At 29.0% G+C, this 22,727-nt stretch overlaps 1 protein-coding gene across 2 annotated transcripts in view; it reads right to left on the reverse strand.

The window, feature by feature from the left end:
* The window catches only part of LOC138190167 (dnaJ homolog subfamily C member 5), a 29,749-nt gene extending 8,075 nt beyond the window's left edge, over positions 1-21,674 (reverse strand). Inside the window, exons 1-6 of one of the 2 annotated variants that reach the window (XM_069132756.1) lie at positions 21,476-21,674; positions 20,363-20,501; positions 19,672-19,824; positions 19,246-19,377; positions 12,389-12,445; positions 6,786-6,963 (exon numbers count right to left, since the gene is read on the reverse strand). In XM_069132756.1, the coding sequence (XP_068988857.1) occupies positions 6,786-6,963; positions 12,389-12,445; positions 19,246-19,377; positions 19,672-19,824; positions 20,363-20,501; positions 21,476-21,495 (679 nt within the window). In that variant the 5' untranslated portion in view covers positions 21,496-21,674. The remainder of the gene's footprint in view (positions 1-6,785; positions 6,964-12,388; positions 12,446-19,245; positions 19,378-19,671; positions 19,825-20,362; positions 20,502-21,475) is intronic. The other variant, XM_069132757.1, reaches the window with a different exon arrangement.
* Between the last annotated feature and the right edge of the window lie 1,053 nt (positions 21,675-22,727).

Genomic DNA, 22,727 nt, shown 5'->3' on the forward strand with positions numbered 1-22,727 from the left:
AAATTGAATCGGATAGTGAGGTTGAAGATGTCGGTAATGATGAAAATAGTACACAAGAAGAGGAGTGTGATACAAATTGGCATATTCCTTTGGCCAGTCAAGCGAAGATCACATTTTCGAGTTCACAGGAAATCAATACACATCACTCTGAAATTTTTTATTATACTAAACCACATAGTTTTTATCTTTTTTCTGTTACGAATGGAATATTCTAAATTATTGCGAATCAAACGAATATATATGCTGCGCAAATAATGTCAGAACAGCGATCGAATCGTTTCGATAAATGGGTTGAAACAAATCCTAATGAAATAAAACGGTTTTTTGGACTAATTATATGGATGGGACTAGTGCGATAAAATTTATTTGCGTAATTATTATATACAGGGTGGTTGATAACTTTTGGTACAAGCGGAAAGGGGGTGATTCTACGCGAAAAAAGAAGTCGAAAATATAGAATAAAAATTTTTTTTAAAATTTTTTTTTAAATCTACAGTGAGATCCGTTATAACGAGACGTGATAAAGTGCACGCGTACCGAGCGAAAATTCAAAGTCGATTTTCTCGAAAACAAAGCCTCAAACGAAAAATTTTTATTCTATATTTTCGACTTCTTTTTTCGCGTAGAATCAACCCCTTTCCGCTTGTACTACCAGTTACCAACCACCCTGTATATAGAACTATTTTTGCGGTTCGCTACTTTTAGTAATAACGAAGAAAATGATCCTAATAATAGATTGTCAAAAATTATTCATATTATCGATATATAAAACAGTAATTTTAAGAAATATTACAATTCAGATGAAATATTATGCGTAGGTGAATCATTAGTGCCATTTTGATGATATTTGAAACACAGTCACAGATACGGAATAAAAGTTTTTAAATGTGGTGCAGAATACACTCACTCTTTTCAAACATACACGGGAAAAGAAAAGAGATAAAATATCATGAAACAAATCATGTGAAGTTGTACTGTCTATTTGCAAAAGTACATTGGATGAAGGCCATACTATCTGCATAGATAATTGGTATACCAGTGTTGATCAGGCGGGACAATTAATCACAATGAACACACATTTAGTGGGTACGAAAAAATCGGCGAGGAACTCCAACATAAGTAGTGTCTCAAAAATTAAGGTTTGGAGAAGTTACTGCTCGCGAAAATAAAAAAGGTATAACAGTATTTAAAATGGAAGGACAAGATACTGTATCGATGCTTTGTACGAGACATTCAGCAGAAACGACTACTGTACATAAGAAATTCTATTCGTATGAAAAACCAAAAATAGTTATGGAATACAATTCAGAAAAATCATCAGTCGATTTATCTGACCAAGTGATAGCATGTAGTTCACCACTGCGTAAAACTTTAAAGTGGTATAAGAAATTAGTAATAAAAATATTATTAAATACATGTATGGTAAATGCAATGGTATTATTCAAACAGATAACTCGCAAAAATATTCGAAATCCCGATTTCAGAATGAAAGTAATAATGTATTTAACAAAATGTCATGATAATGAAAGTGAGGTTTCCATTTCTCCATGTGAAAGCTTGTTGAGAAAACCACGTCATGAATTAAAAGCAATGTTATCAAAAAAACTCAAAACAGCTAGGAAAGACTGTAAAAGACTGTAGTAAAAAAGGTCGTGACATATTGTGAAGATTGTGCTGGTTCACTCTTTCTTTGTTTGCAGTGTTTCAATACGACACATCGCAATATGCGCATATAATAGCATAAGAAAGAATATTGATGAGACTTGGATCCCTGTAAATTGTAACGAAATTAAAATATACTTTGCATTATGTATAATAATGGCTCAAGTTAAAAAATCAAAAATTCAGATGAATTGGTCTAAAAGAGTTATTATAAAAACACAGATATGCAGGAAAACTATGCCACTGAAAAAATTTTTGCAAATCACTAGGTTTTTACATTTTGTAAATAACGATACGACTGACGAGATGGATAAATTACGTAAAGTCAAACCTGTGGTAAAATATTTTAATAAAAAATTCAAGGAAGTATATGTAATGGAAGAGAACATCGCGATCGTTAATGAAATTTAAGGGACGCATCTTTTATGAACAATTTAATCCCTCGAAGAGATTGGCGATAAAATTTTATAAACTGTTCGAGTCATCATCGGCCGATTGTTATAATTTTAAAATATATTCAGGTAACGATTTAACAAGTTCTGATTACAGTGCATCTGAAAGTGTTGCAATGGAGTTATCAAAGTCAATACTACATAAAGGACGCACTTTGTACATAGATAATTGGTATTCTTCGTCGAAACTGTTTTTAACTTTATTTGAAAATGGAATAAATGCTGTTGGGATAGTACATTTTAATAGAAAAAATATGCCGAGAGATTTTGTTAAAGCAAAATTAAAAAAAGGGGAATGTAGAATGAGAAGCTGCAATGGCATACTAGCGTTGAAGTTGAAGGATATACGAAACGTTCATATTATTTCTACAAAGCACGAAACTGTAGAAATGACTGAACAAAACAGAAGTCAACTAAATCCTACTTTCAAGCCAAAATGTATTGTTGATTATGACAGGGGAATGATTGGTATTAATCGCCAAGATCAGATATTAGCATGCTCCCCTGTTATAAGGAAATACTTGAAAGGATACCGAAAAATCTTTTTTTACATATTTGATATAACACTTTTTAATTCATATATTCTGTACAACAAAAACAATATGGAAAAGAAACAGAATTACACCGAGTATAGACTTCAAATAGCCGAAGCATTATTACAAAACGTACCGTTACAAGATTATAAAAGACGAGGACAATTATCGAACGGAGATATACCAATAAGACTACATGCGCAACATTGGGGTCATTTTCTGAAACATATAGATTCCACGTCATTGAAAAAAAATCCAACAAGAACTTGTAAAGTATGTACAGAAAATAAGGAACGTAGTGAAACAACGTGGGAGTGTAAAGAATGTCGAGTAGCGTTATATGTACCTCATTGTTACGAAAAATATCACACAGTTGAAGATTACTAATTTTCTATGAGTTTTTTCAAAGCATTGTTAATTTAAACTAAGTATTAATTTACAAATTATTACTGATACATTATCCACTTTCAAATAATAACTAATTTTTGTTCACTGATGAATCAATCATAATTACTTCCCAGACATGTTAAAAGTATTAGTTGTGCCCAAACGTGTTTATTATTGCACAATTCCTTTCGTTGCGCCGAAATATACAAGTTATATTCTTCTTGTTTATTGTGGCCCGAACAATTGTAAGATAAATTTTAAAATGTATGCTGATCCGAAAACTACGATCTCCAAGCAAAAAGGGGGGAGATGTTGGACGATCAACTCCTTATTCATACTGCAACAAAAACCCTAATCTCTGTTTTTCCTTCCTGAATTATTCCGAACTTCGACCCTTTTTTTCTCGTCATTTCTCCCTGACCGCTGTTCTGATCTAATTACTTATCCTAACCACTAGGCTATAAGAACCGCGTGCAGTTACCCGTTATGAATAGAACCTCTAACTTTTTTTTACTAGGCACTATGCGCCATTATAGTGGCTTTCGCGGATGCATCTTATATTACGACGCGCTACTACAGTGGTTCTTATGGACTTATACGCTCACCGTTTAAGCTAAATGATTTTTTTCAGTTGTCTTGCCTTACACTTTTTTTGTCCTCGTAACGTTTTACAATAGTGCTAACAATATATAGACAGAATATATAGCCTTTGTTTTTCACATAACACAAACTAGGTAAATTAAATACCTTGGAATCCACTTAGACACACAACTTACATGGAAGTAACATACGAAATCAATTATAGACAAAATACGGATAAAAAGAAGACAAATGTATTGGCTAACTAGTCGGAACTCTAAACTTAGCATGGAAAATAAACTAAAAATCTACAAAACGATAATAAAACCAATTTGAATGTACGGAATGTATGAGGAACAGCAACAATGAGTCACATAAATAAACCAGAGTCCCTACAATCGAAGATACTCAGAACAATAGTCAACGCCCCATGGTATGTCAGAAACGAGGATATACGCAAAGACCTAAAAATACCAACGGTCAAAAAAAAAAAAAAAAAAAAAAAGGAATTGGCAGATACGCAAAAAAATACAAGGGAAGAACGACAACATATCCAAACCAGCTGGCTGCTGAAGCGAGCAAAACTCTCATAAAAAAAAGACTAAAGAGAAAACAACCCACTAATCTCACTAAAGAAATAAAATAGACAAACTCGAAGATGGTATCCCGCTGGGGGTAGCCATCCACATGTAATTTAGCAATAAAGCTAGAAAAATGTACCAAATGTCCAGCTGGACAAATTGTAAAGTACAAATTAAATAATAAGAAACATATTGCAGTGCTGTGCATTTATATCGTTTATGCGTAATTCGCGTCAAACTCTGTCGTACAAAGAAACAGCCCCGCGCAAAATTTAGCCGTACCTAAGAGGTTAATGAGCTCTACAAGTAAAAACATGGCTGCGAGAGGTTTACATTCCTAACACGGGACTTGCTATAGTTCTGTTCCTAGGTTTTTGAAGTAGACATTGCGAAAAGATCGTAAACGAAGCTGTGCTGAGGGTAAAAGCATAAAATTCTTTGGTATTCCGCAAGGTGAAACAAAGTATGTACGTATAACAATTATATGTACGCGGCTTTCGTACTTGGGAGAATTTTGTACACCCATTTTTAAATTTAATGCTGTTCTTAAATCATTAAATATTGTAGCGGGCAGAGTTGTCATAGTTTCTAGGAACGCATTTCATCGTGGGAGATGTTTGTTCGTGCACGCGTGTTTACTCTGGAGAGAGACACATCGCTACGTCCAAAGGCAAAATCAAATACATACACAATACATACACTTCTGAATCAAGGCAGAAAGATGGTCGTCACGGATACTTAATCAGAGAAATACACGAAGAGCGTAAATGGCCACTATTCGCAACGTACGAGTAAGTTATACTGCGATTCTTCTTATATACCAAACAATAGTTGTACTGTTTACAACAAGTGTCAGTTAATAAATTATTTCGTTTTTAGTAAAAGACTAGTATCTATTTCCGTAATTGAAAAAGCACTCAGAACCGCCTTACATCTATTAGATATCTACCGCGTTCACTTGCAACTCTATAACTAAAATCTTTTAACCAGAATCCAGTGATTCAACCATAGTAAGGATGAATCGCCCGATAATAAAGGATCACAACACGTTATATTATCCTAAAAAATTCCAATCCTAACTATAAGTGTAATATTGTTTTCATACCGAAGACTAAGCAAACGGGACGTAAAAAACAGTTGTGTAAATTCTTCTGACAATTTCGCGAACCTGCTGTCGCCGTGCATTAGTCTCCCGGTATATGTACCCCGCAACGAACCTTCAAGTCCTTCAAGACCTTCGTAAAGTGAACCGCGGTTACGTAGAAAGGTGGAAGGCCACCTTTTCCCTTGGTGTTTCGTTAAGATCTTTTACTTGCCTATCCCTTCTGAAGTGATCTACGTTCGACGAGACAATTCCCATTGCAATTATCACCGCGTGCATATCGACAACATCCCAGTTCAAGACTTTTCTTGGTGTCTCGCCGTTATACTGCCCACACAACTACTTACGCCTCGGAATAAAATGGAATCTCTTCGCAGGGAAACTGATCAGTCGCGTACGTATGAGGAACATGGATTAAAAGTTGTGTTTATAGCCGTCTTGCGTCTATGAACCGCAATTAAAAAGTTATACCTTTTTTGCTGGAAAAAGTCGAGAGGCGACAATACAAGAAATATGAAAAATAATTGTGATCAGTATATAGTAAGTTATATAAATATAGAATACACCAATATGATCGCCGATTTGGGTCGACGATATGGCATATGATCGAATGATAAGAAATAAGAAAACATGCTTGGCCTTTAAACGCTATAATTCCTTGGCTTCCTTAAAGTTGCGTTTTCTGAGACATTATCGTAATTTCAAGACCAATCATTCGTCAACAGACGACCGTAAATGATTCTTCCAAAACAGCCAAAAACTATCACGATTAATTGTCAGACCAAAAGTCAACATTCAAAATAAAGCCTTAGAATGTTATTCGCAGGAATGAAAATTTTATGGAAATTTGTTTTTATGTATCTATAAAATCAAATTCCTTATGTAATGAATAAAAAATTTTCTTAAGATAAAGAAATTTGAATAAGCGACAGATTTACTTTTAAGATTTAGAGTTCTGATATAAATTATATCAGTTTCGGGGTTTTATTAATGTAAAAGTTATGTTTTATGGTATTTGGTGAATATATCACCAATTTACAAAATTTTATTAACAATTATCACGGAATACAATCCTATGTTTGTTTAAAATTGTATATGAGTTGTTTTGTATTGAAAGAAGATTTTGTTTTATTATTAAATTATTCGTTCATTTTGATATTATGCAAATATTCCCCACAATTTTAATATTTCATATTAAAATATCCAGAATATAAATTTGTGTTAGCGATGAAAGATTCATAATAATTTTTGCAAATTCATAAAAATTTTTACAAATTGCACAGCAATTAAGTTATGAATTCAAGCAATATTTTATAAAATTAATACATTTATATTTCTGTTGCATATTATGCGATAATACGCTTCACTAGAAGCATAGAAATAATAAGACAAAAGGCAAAAGGAAAGTACTTAAATAGAGCTAAAACTGAATAAGAAAAATTGTGACCAGCTGGGTAACGTGCATTAATATTTTAAGTACTTGTAATACCAGTTGTGTAAATAACTCTTTCAGCACCCCTGTTCAAATTTGTATTCTCATCGACGGTAGTGATCGGTTGGCTCATGGCTGGTGGAGGCATGGCGAAAATGGGTTGTTGATTCGTCGAATTATTTTGCGGGCCACCCTGTGGTTGTGCTGTAATCGCATCGTCATCACTCTCCTCTTCCTGTAAAACAACAATCAGTAAGAAATATTTATTCTTCTATAGCAATCATAATTTCCACTAGTAGACCTATATACAGGTGGTCGACATAAAACATTAGAAACCGGTTTTTCGAAGACCATAACTGATATCGACTAATTTTCTTTTTAATTTCAATGGTACGAAAGGGCTGATTATTATTTGGAGAACAGCAGGTTTTTCCGAGAAGATTGCTAATATATCAAAGGGACATTGCTTTTTCCTCATTTTTTTAAATGTAATGCAATAATAATTTCTGTCCATTCAGATAGCTCTTAAGGAATTAGATAATGTTTACTTGAAGTATTTTTCATTATTCTGCGTAATTAAAGAGTTATGACGGAGGGAAGATCTAAAGGAGGACTACGCGGAGGCATCGAAGCGTAATTTAAACTTAAGTAGACTTATTCCGAGATAAAATTCATTTTATTAAGTGTTCCAAACAAAAGTTACCGTTTACTTTTAAACATTTATAAGTTATAAGTATAACATTTATCACAAAAGAAGATATAAAGAGAAGAATATAATATGCTTGTAAAACCATAACTGCAACAATATTCTCAGATGTACGAAATAATGTCATACAAGGAATAAATAAATCTTTAGAAGTGAACAATCATCATTTCGATCACTTAATAAAATAAATTTTACTTCTTCCCGTCATAGCTCTCTAATTATACAGAATAACGAAAAATGCTTCAAGTAAATGTGGCGGCACTCAACAGCAAATACCACCACTCGACACTAACTAGCGTAAGATGACGGCAGCGCAGTGGTTAGCGCTTTACATAAAAACTCCGCTCCCAAGCGGCTTAAATCCAAAGATTAGATTTTAACACAAAAAATGTAAAGCGCCGACACATAATATAGTATGGCTATGTCGTACCGTCGCGTATCGGTACTTTTGCCTAACACATATTATCAAATTCATAGTTTATTATGAATACCCAAATGTATTTATATGTATCTTGGTTGTAAATAAACGTCATTAAAAAAAAAAAAAAAAAAAACAGTGGTTAGCGCCTTAGATTAGGAATGTTTGGGACCCGGGTTCAAATCCCGGAATCCGATTTTTCTTCCACGCACCTAAATTAGAAGAAAAATAGTAGTACCCCATCAGTGACATCTACAGCCAACATCTACAAGTATATCACAGACAACACTTTTACGCCTCATAAATTTATTTAGTTTCATAAGAACTATCTAAATAGATGATAGAAACTAATATCGCATTTTATTTAAAAAAACAATAAAGCTGTGTCTCCCCTTAGTACACTAGCTGTCATCTCAGAAAAATCTCTTGTTTACTAAGTAATAATCAACCCTTTCGTATCATTGAAATTAAAAAGAAAATTAATCGATATCAGCTATGATTTCCAAAAAAAAACGACTGTAACACTTTATGTGGACCATCCTGTATATACGTCAGGGCGGATTAAACTATATGTTTTTCTTATATTCAACTGTCCGCGAACTATTTTTAAAAGGAATTGCACTAGTTAATTCTACTAATAAAATCTTGGTACTTTCGTACTGCTCAGTATCTCAAAACTCGATTACATTGAAACCACCTATACAGATTTTACAGTGCAGAATTCATCAATATAAGTCTTGGCTGACAGCAGTATTAATCAATACAATATTGCAGTAGTATTAAGACCATGTGTTAAAAGGTATTAACGGACGATATATATAGTCATACAATGTTTATGTTGGTCATTCTAACTGTCGCTTAGTATGTTAAATCATAATTTGTGCTAGAGTCAGAAACTTGTTCAGTTCGATGGATTTGAGCAGATTCTTTGTGGTCTCGGACAACTGATAACGAGTATCGTTTATACTTGATGGACCATTCAATTCTGACTGGCATTGCATAAGTCTCTTTATTGAGAGTCACGGTCTGATTGAGGTTTAGATAAGTGACTCTAACAGGTGATCTTTTGACTTTGATAAACTCTGACTCAAAGCTATCTTTCTAATCTCAGCCGCTCTCTACAGGAATCGTCCTCTTAATTGAGAATTTTTAAGGTTGCTGATTAGCCTGTGTTCCGAAAAACAATAATTAATCACCCTTTATGGAGTGGAGGTAAAGTGATCTCAGGAATTATGGAGGTAGTTCTCCCAACACTGTGAAATTTCTTCCCAGTCTCAACAATTGGTACCTGTGCATTGACGTCGGCTGAGATCCTAATAACTATATATATATATAACTATAGAATAACTATATATATCCTAATAAGCTATAAATACCATAAAATGGCATCACGAAGAAAATGCGAATAAATTGAAATGAGTTCTGAAGAAAATCGTGCCCTCTGGAAGATTCTATTATAATGTATTTGAATTTTTCATGTTTATGGAACTTAAAAATTAAATACCACATCAATATTTATTTCTAGTAATCAACTAATTTTTTGGCCTCTTTTATAACTTGTATCTCTCCCTATTTAATATTCATATATAGCTACGGCTGTACCTAACAGTTGCATTTTTTTCGTACACCTTGATGTTAAAACGCTATTTTACTACTTTAAACTTCCGCTAGGGCAGATTTGACGAATACGCTATCACTGTACAGAGCAGTCAAGACGCGAATGTATACTTCATCGCGGACAGAGCGTAAAATTTGAAGTGTAACTTTGTTATGTCATGTAAATTAGAAATTTCTTATTCAAATAGTTATTCACGCAATCGTTATGACATAAACAAAACAATTGTCGAAAATCTTGGAAAAAACGAGCTATGCTCTGCTTAACTAAAGTTGTGAATTGATACAAAATTTGAACGAGTGACTAAAGTCACTGGTAGAATACAGTGAGCGTGTGATAATTGATGACTATACCTAACGTTAAGAACGAAAGGATTAAAACTGCTGATTGTGAGTTGATATCACGATACCCAGTTTGTCACGTATAAGACCTCGTCTACAGGCATGCTCCAAGATAAACAAAGGCCGCTTTACGCTCTAAGACACTCATGACTAATTAAATACAATAAATCTATCTATTAAGATGAGATGTTAATAACAGTTCATTTGAAGCTGTCACTATGGTTTTACGCTGAATATCAAATTTCAATTTGTTTAGACCGCAGTACGTTTTCATAGAAAATAGTCACTATTTGCAAAATTTTTTATTTAAGACACAAAAATTGAATATACATTATACTTTCTTTAATTAGAAATCATATATAGATATAAATATTTCCTATCGTTAAAAACTATGTGTAGCGTGCAACATGACTCGATCAAACTACGCTATTTCAAAATTTAAACGTTTATAATTTATGAGGAAATAATCACAAAAACTGTTTTAGATAAAATGATTGATATTTTGAATTGATTGGCACTTAATGTAAATTAGCGAGTCATTTATTTCACTTACAATTAGATTCTAATTAAAACTCTTTCTATGGGTCTCTGTTTCATTTTCTACGAGAAATAATCAGAAATCATCTCGAATTACAGATTAAGACTTAGACAATTTAAATTAAGATCAGTTATCTGGTTCACTACCCGGCTTTCATTCTATTGAAATATTTTTAGTCACGTAAATCAACAATCTCTAATGTGATAAAAAAAGTTAAAACAGATCTTGTTGCAATTTAACAGTTCGATTAAGGAAAGGTACTCATCAAGCAGATCTGATAAACCGATAGAGCTCACCATAGACGCTTCCTTAATGGAGAAATCGTCTACGTAATATTTAACCTCGTACGAAATATAAGAATTTACCTAGTGTCTACGTAGATAAATTGTAAGGAATGTCGGTATTGCAAAAACAGAAAAAAGATGTATCGATAATGTAGCTTATGTGAAATGAAATATATTGTGTAGAAACGTTAATTTCCCCTCGATTTCGATGATTTTTGGATTAGTTGTAGAAATCAATATTTTGAATAATATTTTTCCTATATATATTTGAAATATTTGCGATAAACTGTCAGTATCATTACAGTGGATTTTGCCTATAGTTGTGCACTTCTGGCAACGTATGCGTCAATGTTGGTTGCCGGCCACTTATCTTCTGTTTCTAAACGAAGGTTGGGCGATTTTAAAGGCTTTATACACAACGTACATATGCGAGGCTGCAAGAGTCTGTTCAAATTTTACAGCTTATAACTCAATTAAAAGTAAGTATTATCAATGTATTGGGTTTAGGTTAGAGATTAAGCAGCCGAAGAAATTAATTGAGTTATAACGCACATTTTTCGCAGTCTCACACATGTGGTTGGGGCTTTTCAGCTTTCCCGACTCTGGTTTGTAAACAGAAGATAAGTGGTCAGCGGCCAATAACTAACTGATGCATATGCTGCCACAAACGCACATCTAGGCAAAAGTACATCGTAATTGTGCCGGCAGTTTTTTTTGGAAACTAAGCAAGTTATACATATACATATACACCCCTTATACATATAAGAAAAAGTTGTTCAAAATGTTGAGTTTTACAATATATTCAAAAATCATTGAAATCGTAGGGTAATTAGCATTTTTACAGTTTCATCAAGAAACAGAAAGAGTACAGAATATAGCATTTATACAAACATCACTGGAACTTTGATATAATTAAATAAATTATATTATTACGAGAAGGTAATCTAATTGTAAAAGTATTAAAGTTCATTTATTACGAAATTATGATCAATTATTAAAATGTTACATAAAAAACCAGCTTTTGTAAAGCGAAATGCCTAATGTTTTAGAATTTCTTTATTGATATTAGTCTATATTTTAAAGTCAGTTCAAATAAAAAAAACACTCATATCAGTCACAAACTCTGTTTATCAAACTTAAAGCATCATGTTTCCCTTTAGTTAATGTATACAAACCTGCAATTCTCGTTCTGTATATTCCGGTATGGAGACCAGAAAAAAAAATGATGAAAGAAGAAACGAAAATGTTCAAGAAGCTGGTATGAAAATGATCGAGAAACGAACAATATGTATTCTGTATGTAAATGTTTGTCTCAATGGTTCTCATTTCCTCCTGTTATAATACATAATATATTTTTTTTCTTTTTATGATGTAATCTTATTTCTACTTTATAAATCCTAGTATAAATCACTAGAAATTACAAGTTAGTATAAAAACATATCAATGTACTAAATGAAACTATAAATATTGTGTTTTCGTAACGAACTCGCGATTTTTAAATTTCGTAAATTATATGCAAATATAAAATGAGAAACATATAATTCTGTATCATGAGACAAAAACAATTTGCACGATTGAAATTAATTAAAAAATAACATTTAACAAGCATAAACGATTATTAACGATTAATGAAGAACAAAGTACTTCCACTATTATCAACAGGATTTTTCAACATTTGTCGCAACTAAAACAAAATTCAGTCACATTTCTTAAATAAAATTAGAGGACTAAGAACCACTGATACTGGAAAAAACTTACCTTAACCAGGCCTCTGGGCTGATTCATCACGACATTTGCCTCTGGGTTCTGGTTCCGCTACAATACAACAACAACGTAAACAAAACCGCTAATCTATCGTATTCTAAAAAAAAAAAGGCAGACGTAAAATGTGCATGCTAGGCTAAATTAGAAAGATTTCACAAATTACAGATTGATGATGTATGACAAATATGAAATGACTGATCAAGGAAATAATCAATTACATTAAAAGTGCACTGAATTGTCGAGAAATAAAGAAAAAGAAATATTACTTTCTTGTCCTCGTAAATCTGTAAAACCAGTGTTAATAAGAAGACGTAATTTTTTAAAATTAAACAAGTGCAACATTTCTGAAACGAAGCACGACTTCTTAATTTTGGTAGGAGAATGAAACGATATTTTAATTTGAATATATGTAATAAAACTTCTCGTGTTATTATAGTTTCTATACCCTTCCTAAAATGAAAAGCATACAACCAATTATAGGTGTGTATGTATTTATAAAATAGCCTTGATCTCACAAGAATGGGTTGCGATCTTGACGAGTGTTTTTTGAATATTACTAATATATATATTCAAATATTAACAAATAACCAAGTACTTTTATGCTGTTATATTTTTATACAAAGTAATTTTAAGAACTGAACATTAAAAAATTTTTAATTCTTACAATAATTAATGAAACATTCAAATATCAATAAATTCATTGTAAAACTTTATAATACTACATAATTTTACAATTATCATAAGTATGATAGTAATATATATTCAAACATTATAGTAACCCTCTGATAAATATCATAAATTTTCGTAAAAATTATGGATTCGAAACTTCTGTCTTTCTTGTCTCTCTTTCATAAGCTTCATTTCTTCCTAACCTCTAGGTTTGAGATTCTATCTTGTAAAAATAAAAGATATTTTATAATATATTATTTTATATAAAAGTTAAAGATTAAATTTAATGATTCAATGATAATATTATAGTTGAAATATTGTATGTATTTAATAAAATATATATCATTATATGGCTAATCTGAAAATAAACCGTGACTTTGTAGTAATAAAACGTATGTATTAAAAATTGTTATGCTCTACTTTAAAAGAACAATCAATAACAATTCCTGAATGTTACATGTTCTTATAAGTTATAAGTAATGTCGCTTTTTTGGTTCAGAAAGATTAAGTACGAACATCACTTGCTAAAAGTATGAAAAAAGATAATAACTACTAAGAATGTTTCCATATTACACAAAAAATTTATTAGGAGCGAAAGAAATATGGCTAACACATATTTTCTATATACTCTACCATTCGAAAGAAGGATTCGATAACAGTGGTTTAAATTACATTAAAGAATATCGAAATATGTATACTCTAGATATCAAAACGAGAAATGGAAAAGTAAGGAAAATGAGCTACATTCAAACTTTTAATGAAAGATTACATACTATAGTATACCAGGTATAGTATAGTATCCGCACAACAAAAACAAGTCATCTTTTCAGATTGTAAAATAAAAACTGCCAGAATAAAATATGAATGATTGAGAACTACATTTTTTCTGCAAATATAACTATGCATGTATGTTTTACTGTTGTACCATTCCTTTAAATTGAAATTCGCTGACATTTTAAATAGATGTGCTAGGTTGTCCCAAAAGTTCCTTTCGTTTTATGAGGATATAATAGATGCACAAAATTTTTGGTTTTATATTATTTTATTGAATCGTTCTATTGAGACAAAATGTATCATACATAATCGGATAAAATAATATAAAACAAAAAATATTGTGCATCTATTATTTCTTTATAAAACGAAAGAAACTTTTGCAATAACCTAATATTTATTAAAGGAAATATATTTTCTTTGGTAAACGTATTTAATTAAAACATCTCACAAAAACACCGAATCACTTTTTATCACCCTATTCTAACATTTCTTTGCAAGATGATGATGTAATTTAATCTATATGAAAAAAGATATATCATACTTCCCTTAGCAAAGAAAAGGCACAGTTGTGTAATGCATAAGCTATGTAGATATCCAATTTTCATACTTCTAATTATCAAAATAAAATAATAAAGCTTTTTACCAAGCATTAGTGATGAATACTATACAATAATAAACTTCAATCTAAAGAATTATAATATCTAATCTCGTGCAAGATTAAAAAACCATGCAAAATTTTTCTGGAAGCTGGATAAGAAACAATATATTTTAACAGAGGCTTGTATTATACTAGTAAATAACTTGTATAAATTTGTACGAAACTAACACGAATTATAACTAATGCTAATAATTAAACAAATCACATGCAAGAATGCTGGGATCATCTGGCTCAACAGTCAAAAAATCCTTTTCATAGAAATCCACTAAATTCTTGTCATCAACTACCAATCTTCATATTGCAAAATTTTCTTATCTAACAAAAGCTTTCATGAAAAAAACCAGTTTAAAAACGACATTACTTATCCCATAATTTAATAATACATTATACATTATGATGTTTAATAATAAATCTATTTTTATAGTTTTTAAAAAATTTCATACGTTTCATATTTAGAATTGTATCTAGAAGAATATCTAAAATAAATTTTGTTTAAATACTATAAATTATTGAAAAAGGATGTAAGTGATACTAAATCACGCTAACATTTTGTAGAATAATCTTTGCATCTCTTTAACTTATATCACTATATTTATATTATTATATGAGAGATATTTAGTGCAATTGTAAATTGTGTGCCATAAAATAATGTAATTTACTTTGTAATTAAGGATAAAAATCATAAAGCTCTAAAAATCATTTTTAGAAATTTTTACGCAAACTTACATGTAGAGTAAGCTTATCTTATAAATTTACCTTCTTACTAATGAACCTTCTCCTCAATGAATCTTCTCAAACTAATATTCTATGCTTAAATTATATTGTGATATCTAAGTATATAATTTCTACTAGATTATCACAGATTTAAGAGAGCTAAGATACCTAAAGAGCCAAAAAATGCACCTGTCCTTGAGATTTCTTAAAATAAATATGATCAAAAGGTTTTAACATGTATTTACTAGGGTATACTTAAATCTAAGTAAAACCTATTAATGATACAAACATCATTAAAAAACATTGAGAATGGTTGAAGAATTATATGTTGCACCATTAAATTGAAACAAAATAATCAATTGATTTCCAGATAGAACATACTCTACATCAAAGATTAAATAGCTATTCAATATTAGACACAGAATAATTGTACAAAATATCCATTTATGTGAACGTCAAAAATAATATTTCATTGTTTTTAATAATATGAAAAGTTGGTTAAAGAACTAATATGATAGTTAGCTATAAACTATATAGAGAGGAATATTGTAAATATTATCTCCTTATTGTTCTTAGAGTTCAAGAATTAGCTAACATTTATTACATACTTGACTTTGATCAATTTAAAAATATAAGAATGTTTGCTTATAAATATTATACAACAACAGGTTGACAATTATTTCTAGGGTAGAACGTTTTCAGGTTTAAGATAAATATTATTTTCTTAATGGCACGTATTATACTATTCTTAACTCCAATAAAATAGTGACATAAATCTTAGAAGTCTTAGAATTAAGTATGTAGTAATCAAGATTTAATATTTTTATACAATCTATTAGGTTGTCCGAAAAGTTTCTTTCGTTCTGTAACAAAATAATAGATGCACAATGTTTTTTGTTTTATATTAGTTTATTGAATTATGCATGAACATAATAATAGAAATATAACGAAATGGATCATACCTAATATAATAAAATAATATAAAACAGAAATTATTGTTCATCTGTTATCACCTTATGGAACGAAAGAAACTTTTCGGACAAGCTAATAAATTTTTATAGACTAAAGATATTACTACCATATTACTATCATACCATTACTCCAGAAAACTATGTAATTCTCGTAAAAAAACATTTTCATACAGTTTTAATTATACAGATATTATATGATAGAGATATTTTAGATGATAATTTTAAAAGAGTTAGTGATAAATTTAAAATAGGCAACTATTTAAAAATATTAATAAATTAATAATATTTTCTCTTGATCATTCATTGATTGAACCTCTAGATTAATTAATAAATTGTTGTTCGTATATGATGAAAATCCTTGCATATATCTACAACCAGGATTTGAACATCCTATGATGTACCTATATGAATTGTCATTGTATTTTTTTTTTTGTAATTATACAAAGTATTTAGGGAAAAAACTCAGTTATTTTTAAATTTAACACATTCACTACGTACATTTTTAATCTGAATCGACATTTAGTTTTAGAATTTACAAGGCAAGACCGGATGGGTCATACAACCAGGATGATGATAATTCCACGTGGGAAAATAAGTCGAAAATACAGAATAAAATTGTTTCATATAATGTTTCATTTTCGAGAAACTAAAGATTGTAAATTTGTCAATAATATTTAAACTTAATTAAACACCGACTAGTAAATGATCAGCGTTATTCTACATGCAAGTTGAAAATATAAAATAAAAATTTTCTATTTATGGCATCATTTTCAAGAGAATAAAAATTGAAAACATATTTAGTTAAGAATGAAAAAATTCTATTGTATATTTAGACTTATTTTTTTCACGTTGAATCAGCCTCGACACGGTTGTCCCGTTCGACTTCACCTTGCAAAATTACAATGAGAAAAACTATAAAACTTTAAAAAAATTACATTCAGAATTTAATATAACATAAAAAGTAATAATAATTTCTGAAATAAACATGTTAATGGTTCTTCTTATAAAAGTGGCAAACTTTAGTGTTTTTTAACTTAACATCTCTCCAAAATAAATACATTTGTTTGTTAGAATAAGCTTTAGATAGTTTTATGAAAAATGTAAAAAATGATAATACTATTGTTTAAGCAAGATGAAAAAGTTTGACAGCAAGGGATATAATTTTAAAGTCGCGTTCATATTAACCACATAAATACATACTCCGCCTTCCTTCAGCAATTTTTGCAATATTGTATGTAAGGAGGAAACTAATAAATCAAACTGAAATGAACACGTACTCATAGTGAGCAAACAAGCTTATTCAAAATTATCTATATATTATCTCAATATTTTCTTACTATATATGTATACACATAATTCATATATGATTAATAAGTATGTTAAAATGTGACAGATCATTTTCTAAAAAAAGTTAAATGACATGAAGTAACAAACAGATTGGAAAAGAAAAAAGAAAAGAATTACTATTAATAATCAAATTAAAAATATTCAGAATACATACATAGTGCATATTTTTCACCTATATTTTTCTTTGTTTGCCTTCTCAAAGAAATTCTTAAATAAAATATTTTTCGTCATAATTCAAATTGTGCAGAATAAGAAAGAGTGCATCAACTAAATGTTATTTATGTTGTCGATAAAAGTATTTTAAATAAAATTATCCCTTTAATACTAAAAAATTTATTGATAATTGATCCATTTCATTTAATCAAAAAAGTAAAAAAAGAAAAAAGAAAGATAAAGGAAAGGACAAAAGAAAGATGTAATCGGTACCTGCAAGAATATTTAGAAAGTTATGTGATATTTTATTTAATCCCACCCCTGTATGAATATTTAATCACCAAGGACAGCTCTACAGATGTACACTATCATGCATAAATATTTGGACACTTGATGCAATGCAAACAAAACATTTATATTTTTATTATATTTTCAGATTTCATGTTTATACAGAATGTTACATCAAAGATGAAATATGATCAATAAAAATTAATCTTTTCTAGAATGCTTGGTCACAATAACAACATAATTTTACGACACTTCTATTTATCATATACGCATTTTCGTTATTTCTTTATAGATATATGCATATGTCTATGCACTAAAGTCTCGAACATTGGCACCATTCGGCGACAAATTATCATGACTAGGACTTGATTTTAAATACAGATAAAGTTGGTTATCTTGCCAAGCGTAGGAAAAGATCATAAAGATCTTACATATACGTTAGTAAAAGTGTAATTAAAAAAAGATCATAAATAAAAAATTCATTATTAAATTAATATATTATCTCATAGACATTTGATTTCGTATCAAGTTACACAGCACAGTTATCTAGCTTCTGGGTGTGTCATACGAATCCGAAAAAAATCGGTGACTGAAATCGATAAAATCATGGGGGAATTTTCCAGAGATGAGGATAACGACTCATCAATTTAGTGGTACTTTGTGACGATTAATTAATGAGGTTTTACTATATATATTATTTATGTTTATATATATATTAGGTTTTATATAATTTGATATTTTAAATAAAAATTTTATGTACATCAACATTTGTAAATTACTTTGAGACTTCATATAGATTTTCTTGCAAATTAACAAAATATGAAAAGATACGAATCTCTTAAAAGATTGAAAATGTTTTATATTTTTATGTGATAGAATTTTAATTCTTATATAATTTTCTTCCAAGCTAAAATATATTAAAAACGTCATTGAAATTATATTTTTTATTTTGAACATCTATTAATTTAAGTAACTTCAAGGAATTAATAAACGTTGATTTATTTTAAAAAAGTATAATGTTTTGTATTATAAAATATACTTAAAAATAATTTCCTTGATTTATCAAAAATAATGATTATGCTATAGATTTTTTAAAAATTTCTTTTCTTTTTTATATTCGTACATTCCTAGTAAATATACGATAACATAAACAACAATTAATATTTGATTATTAATTGGAACGGATGGAGAATATTTTTAATTTCATTTTGAATAAATAATATAATTGTCCACGGCATAAAATATTCAAGAAATGGAAACATAAGTAATAATCTTACCTGTAAATTGTGGTATTCTCCACTATCTTCTGGTGGTGTTGGCTTAAATTTGCCACAGCAAAAGTTGCAACAACAACAGCAGCAACAACAGCAATAACATGCAGTTATCAGACTACAAAATATGAAGAGTGCCTGCAAATAACAAATTCTTTTAGTTTTAATTAATGTGATAATTATAAACTTATAACATATAATCAGTTGCATGATATTGACATTGAAGATTTAAATTATGAATTTGAAAAGTAAGTTTACTAATTTCATAATTAAATGAAAATATTATAAATTTGAACAAATAAAAGACATTGTATTCACTCATCTGTATATTATATATTACTATTAATAAAATTTTATCAAATTCTAATCAAAGCTAATATTAAAATAATATTTAGTTTATAGAAAAACTTAGAAATTATAATAAAGACTTACTTTGCACCAACCAGAAGTGACTACAAAATATGCATTAACATTTTCTTCACCAAATTGTTCCGCAACATATAATCCAAGAGATCCATAATTATCATATATATTTCTCTTAGTCAAATCTGTTAATATAGCATGTGCTCTATTTATTTCTTTAAACTGAAACATAATTATATTTAAAGAGATGAACTTTACATAGTTATATTGGGTTAGATTAAAGTAGTAATTAAAATTTTTTCCATATTCGATTTATAAGATTTATCTAAATATGCATACATCATTATAATAGGCTTTAAAACATAGTTGGAAACAAATGTTATCACATTTAGTTCTATGACAAAATATTTAAATACTGTTCAATTTATGGAACAGACAAGAACTCTTTTAAGGAAATTATAGAACTATTATATGAAAAGCAAGATATACATCTCTATTAAAAGTTAAATTGCATACTTATTCTCACAACTAAAAATTGGAATTATATGAAATTGGAAGCAAATGAATCGAACTAAACTATAAAAGATGCAATTTCTCCTCAAAATAGGAAAAGTAAGAAGAAATTGTTTTCATACAAATATGAAAGATTGCAATTTACTGACAAATTAAAATAAAATAAGTGTTAAATAGATGCTTGTTATTAAAATAAAATAGATATAATTAATATTAATCTTTTCTAATGTATTGTATCAAACTCTACCTTATCTGCCGCTTCTGGATTATTTGGATTTTTATCAGGATGATATTTTAATGCTAACTTTCTATAAGTCCTTTTAATCTCTTCAGGGGTGGCAGTTTTTGGAATTTCTAATATTTGATACAGGGAATCTCCTGCTGTCCTAAAACAAATAAGATGTTAATGAATCAATTAATTATCAATTTCTATCCTAAACATAACTTGTCAATTAGCAAATATTGTTTTCAAAATTACATTGAAAAATGTTTAAACTTAGACTATAAGATTAACTTATTGTAGTCCATATATAACATGGAATAATAAAAAAAAGAGTCTGACATATATAGTCTTTTTACTTATAAAATAATATATTTATGTAATAGAAATTTAATTTTAATAAAGAAGATATTTAAAAATGTCCAGGTTCTTGTCATAGAAATATCATATTATTATTAATATAATAATCTAATTGTATAAAACAATTTATAAAAAAAATATTTAACATATACTTTAAAAGATTTTAATTAATTAAAATATGAGTTATAATTTATTTTAAAACAGATAATTGTTCTTGATATTAGAAAACCTGTACTTCCTTCACAGTTTAAAATTTTTATTTCACTATATTGATTTTTACAAATGTACAAGAAATATTTTGCAAATTTGACAATTGCAGTTAACTTTCAATTTTCATATTAAAATTTAAATAAATTAATTTATTTGGTTAAATATAAGACGTTTCTGAAGATAAAATACTAATTTAATTTTAATGACAGTCATCTTCAAACTTATGTTGAAATAGTATGCACAAATCAACAAATTAACCTAGTAAATACATATTTTTATCGTTAAAGAATAAACTGTCAATTGATAGAATTATCATTTTTTATTTTCGTTAAAGCAAACAAATTAAAATAAAAAGTAAATAAAAAATAGAGATTAGAACATACAAGAATGAGTAGAAGAATAACCTAGAATTTTTCTAATTTTGTAAGATTTTCAATTTCTAAAATATATGCACCAAATTCAGTGGAAAAATTTATGTTAATTTCCATTAAAATAAAACAACGTAATTTTTTTAAAGTAAAGAAATAATTTAAAACGCAAAAGTTTAGACAAGGGTGGTAAAGTACTCACGACATCTTTCTTTTATCCATGTTTAATAGTAGCGTTACTCGATGATACGAAAAGTAGAATTAATTTTTTACTAGGTATTTCAAACTTTCGTCGTCCTGTATTACAGGTACATGATTTTCGTCATTAAATGAACGTCTTTTTGAATAGATGTTGTGTCGGATGATAGCAGGGAAAAGGATTCAATATTTTAGTACCAAAAGTGGACACAGTTGCACCAAATTGGCGCCACTGAAAGTATGAATTTAAGAAGTATAAATGCAGTTTGAAACTATTGGTGCATATTATTTCAATTAGACGCACAGTTAACTGCATATTTAACTTATTCGTTGCTTATTTGTAAATACTATATCTGCAAATTTTGTTTTCATATATATGTACAAGACAGGTTTCTAAATCCATAAAATATTATTATAAAGAAATGAAATGTTGTTAAGATAAGAAAATTTAGATTTTTTTTATAATAAAAAGGTTTAAATTAGTAAATTAAAAAATCAATATCCAATGATAAATTACAATAGTGATTACATATATAGCTTTATTTAAGATAGTATATACACATATATACATTTTATCCAAATTATGATATATATATTAAACTACCAATGTGTTACAATGTCTCTTATCATAATTTCAGTCGTTTATTGTTAAACTGTTTTACGTATTTGATTGGTATTAATTCTTTGCATTCCAGAATCGAGAGGCGACAGTAGTTGGTTTTACGTTTTCTTGTAGGCAAAGCAACGGTTCGATATCAAACGTTTTGTTTTGTAACTAAGACCGAAGGAAAGAATGATAGGTTGCAGCTTGTAGTTTGTAGCTGTTATAAGTACCAGATAGGTTATATTGTACCTTGTAGTAGTCACCGTTTTGTATATAAAGAGAAAACACTCTAAAATAAATAGTCGTTTCTTTTAGATTTCATAGTACAGCATTGTTCTATTAATATTATTATTATTATTATTATTATTATTATTATTATTATTATTATTATTATTATTATTATTATTATTATTATATTGTATTTTAAACTATTATAATTATTATGGTAATCGTTCAATGATTTTCAAATATGTTGTCAGGATCATGATTTTGGACAACTTTTTCCTATACATATAACTGCTGCTCGGCTTTAGTTTTCGAGATAAGGATTGTTATGTGCTCTTTGACGTGGGTTAGATATCGCTTAGGTTTAGGTTAGATTTATCTATGGACTCCCATTGGAGTAATTATACATATAGGTACAATGCCATCG

Source organism: Bombus flavifrons, chromosome 3 (genome assembly GCF_040668555.2).
Source record: "Bombus flavifrons isolate JBK064 chromosome 3, iyBomFlav1_principal, whole genome shotgun sequence".
NCBI lineage: Eukaryota > Metazoa > Arthropoda > Insecta > Hymenoptera > Apidae > Bombus > Bombus flavifrons.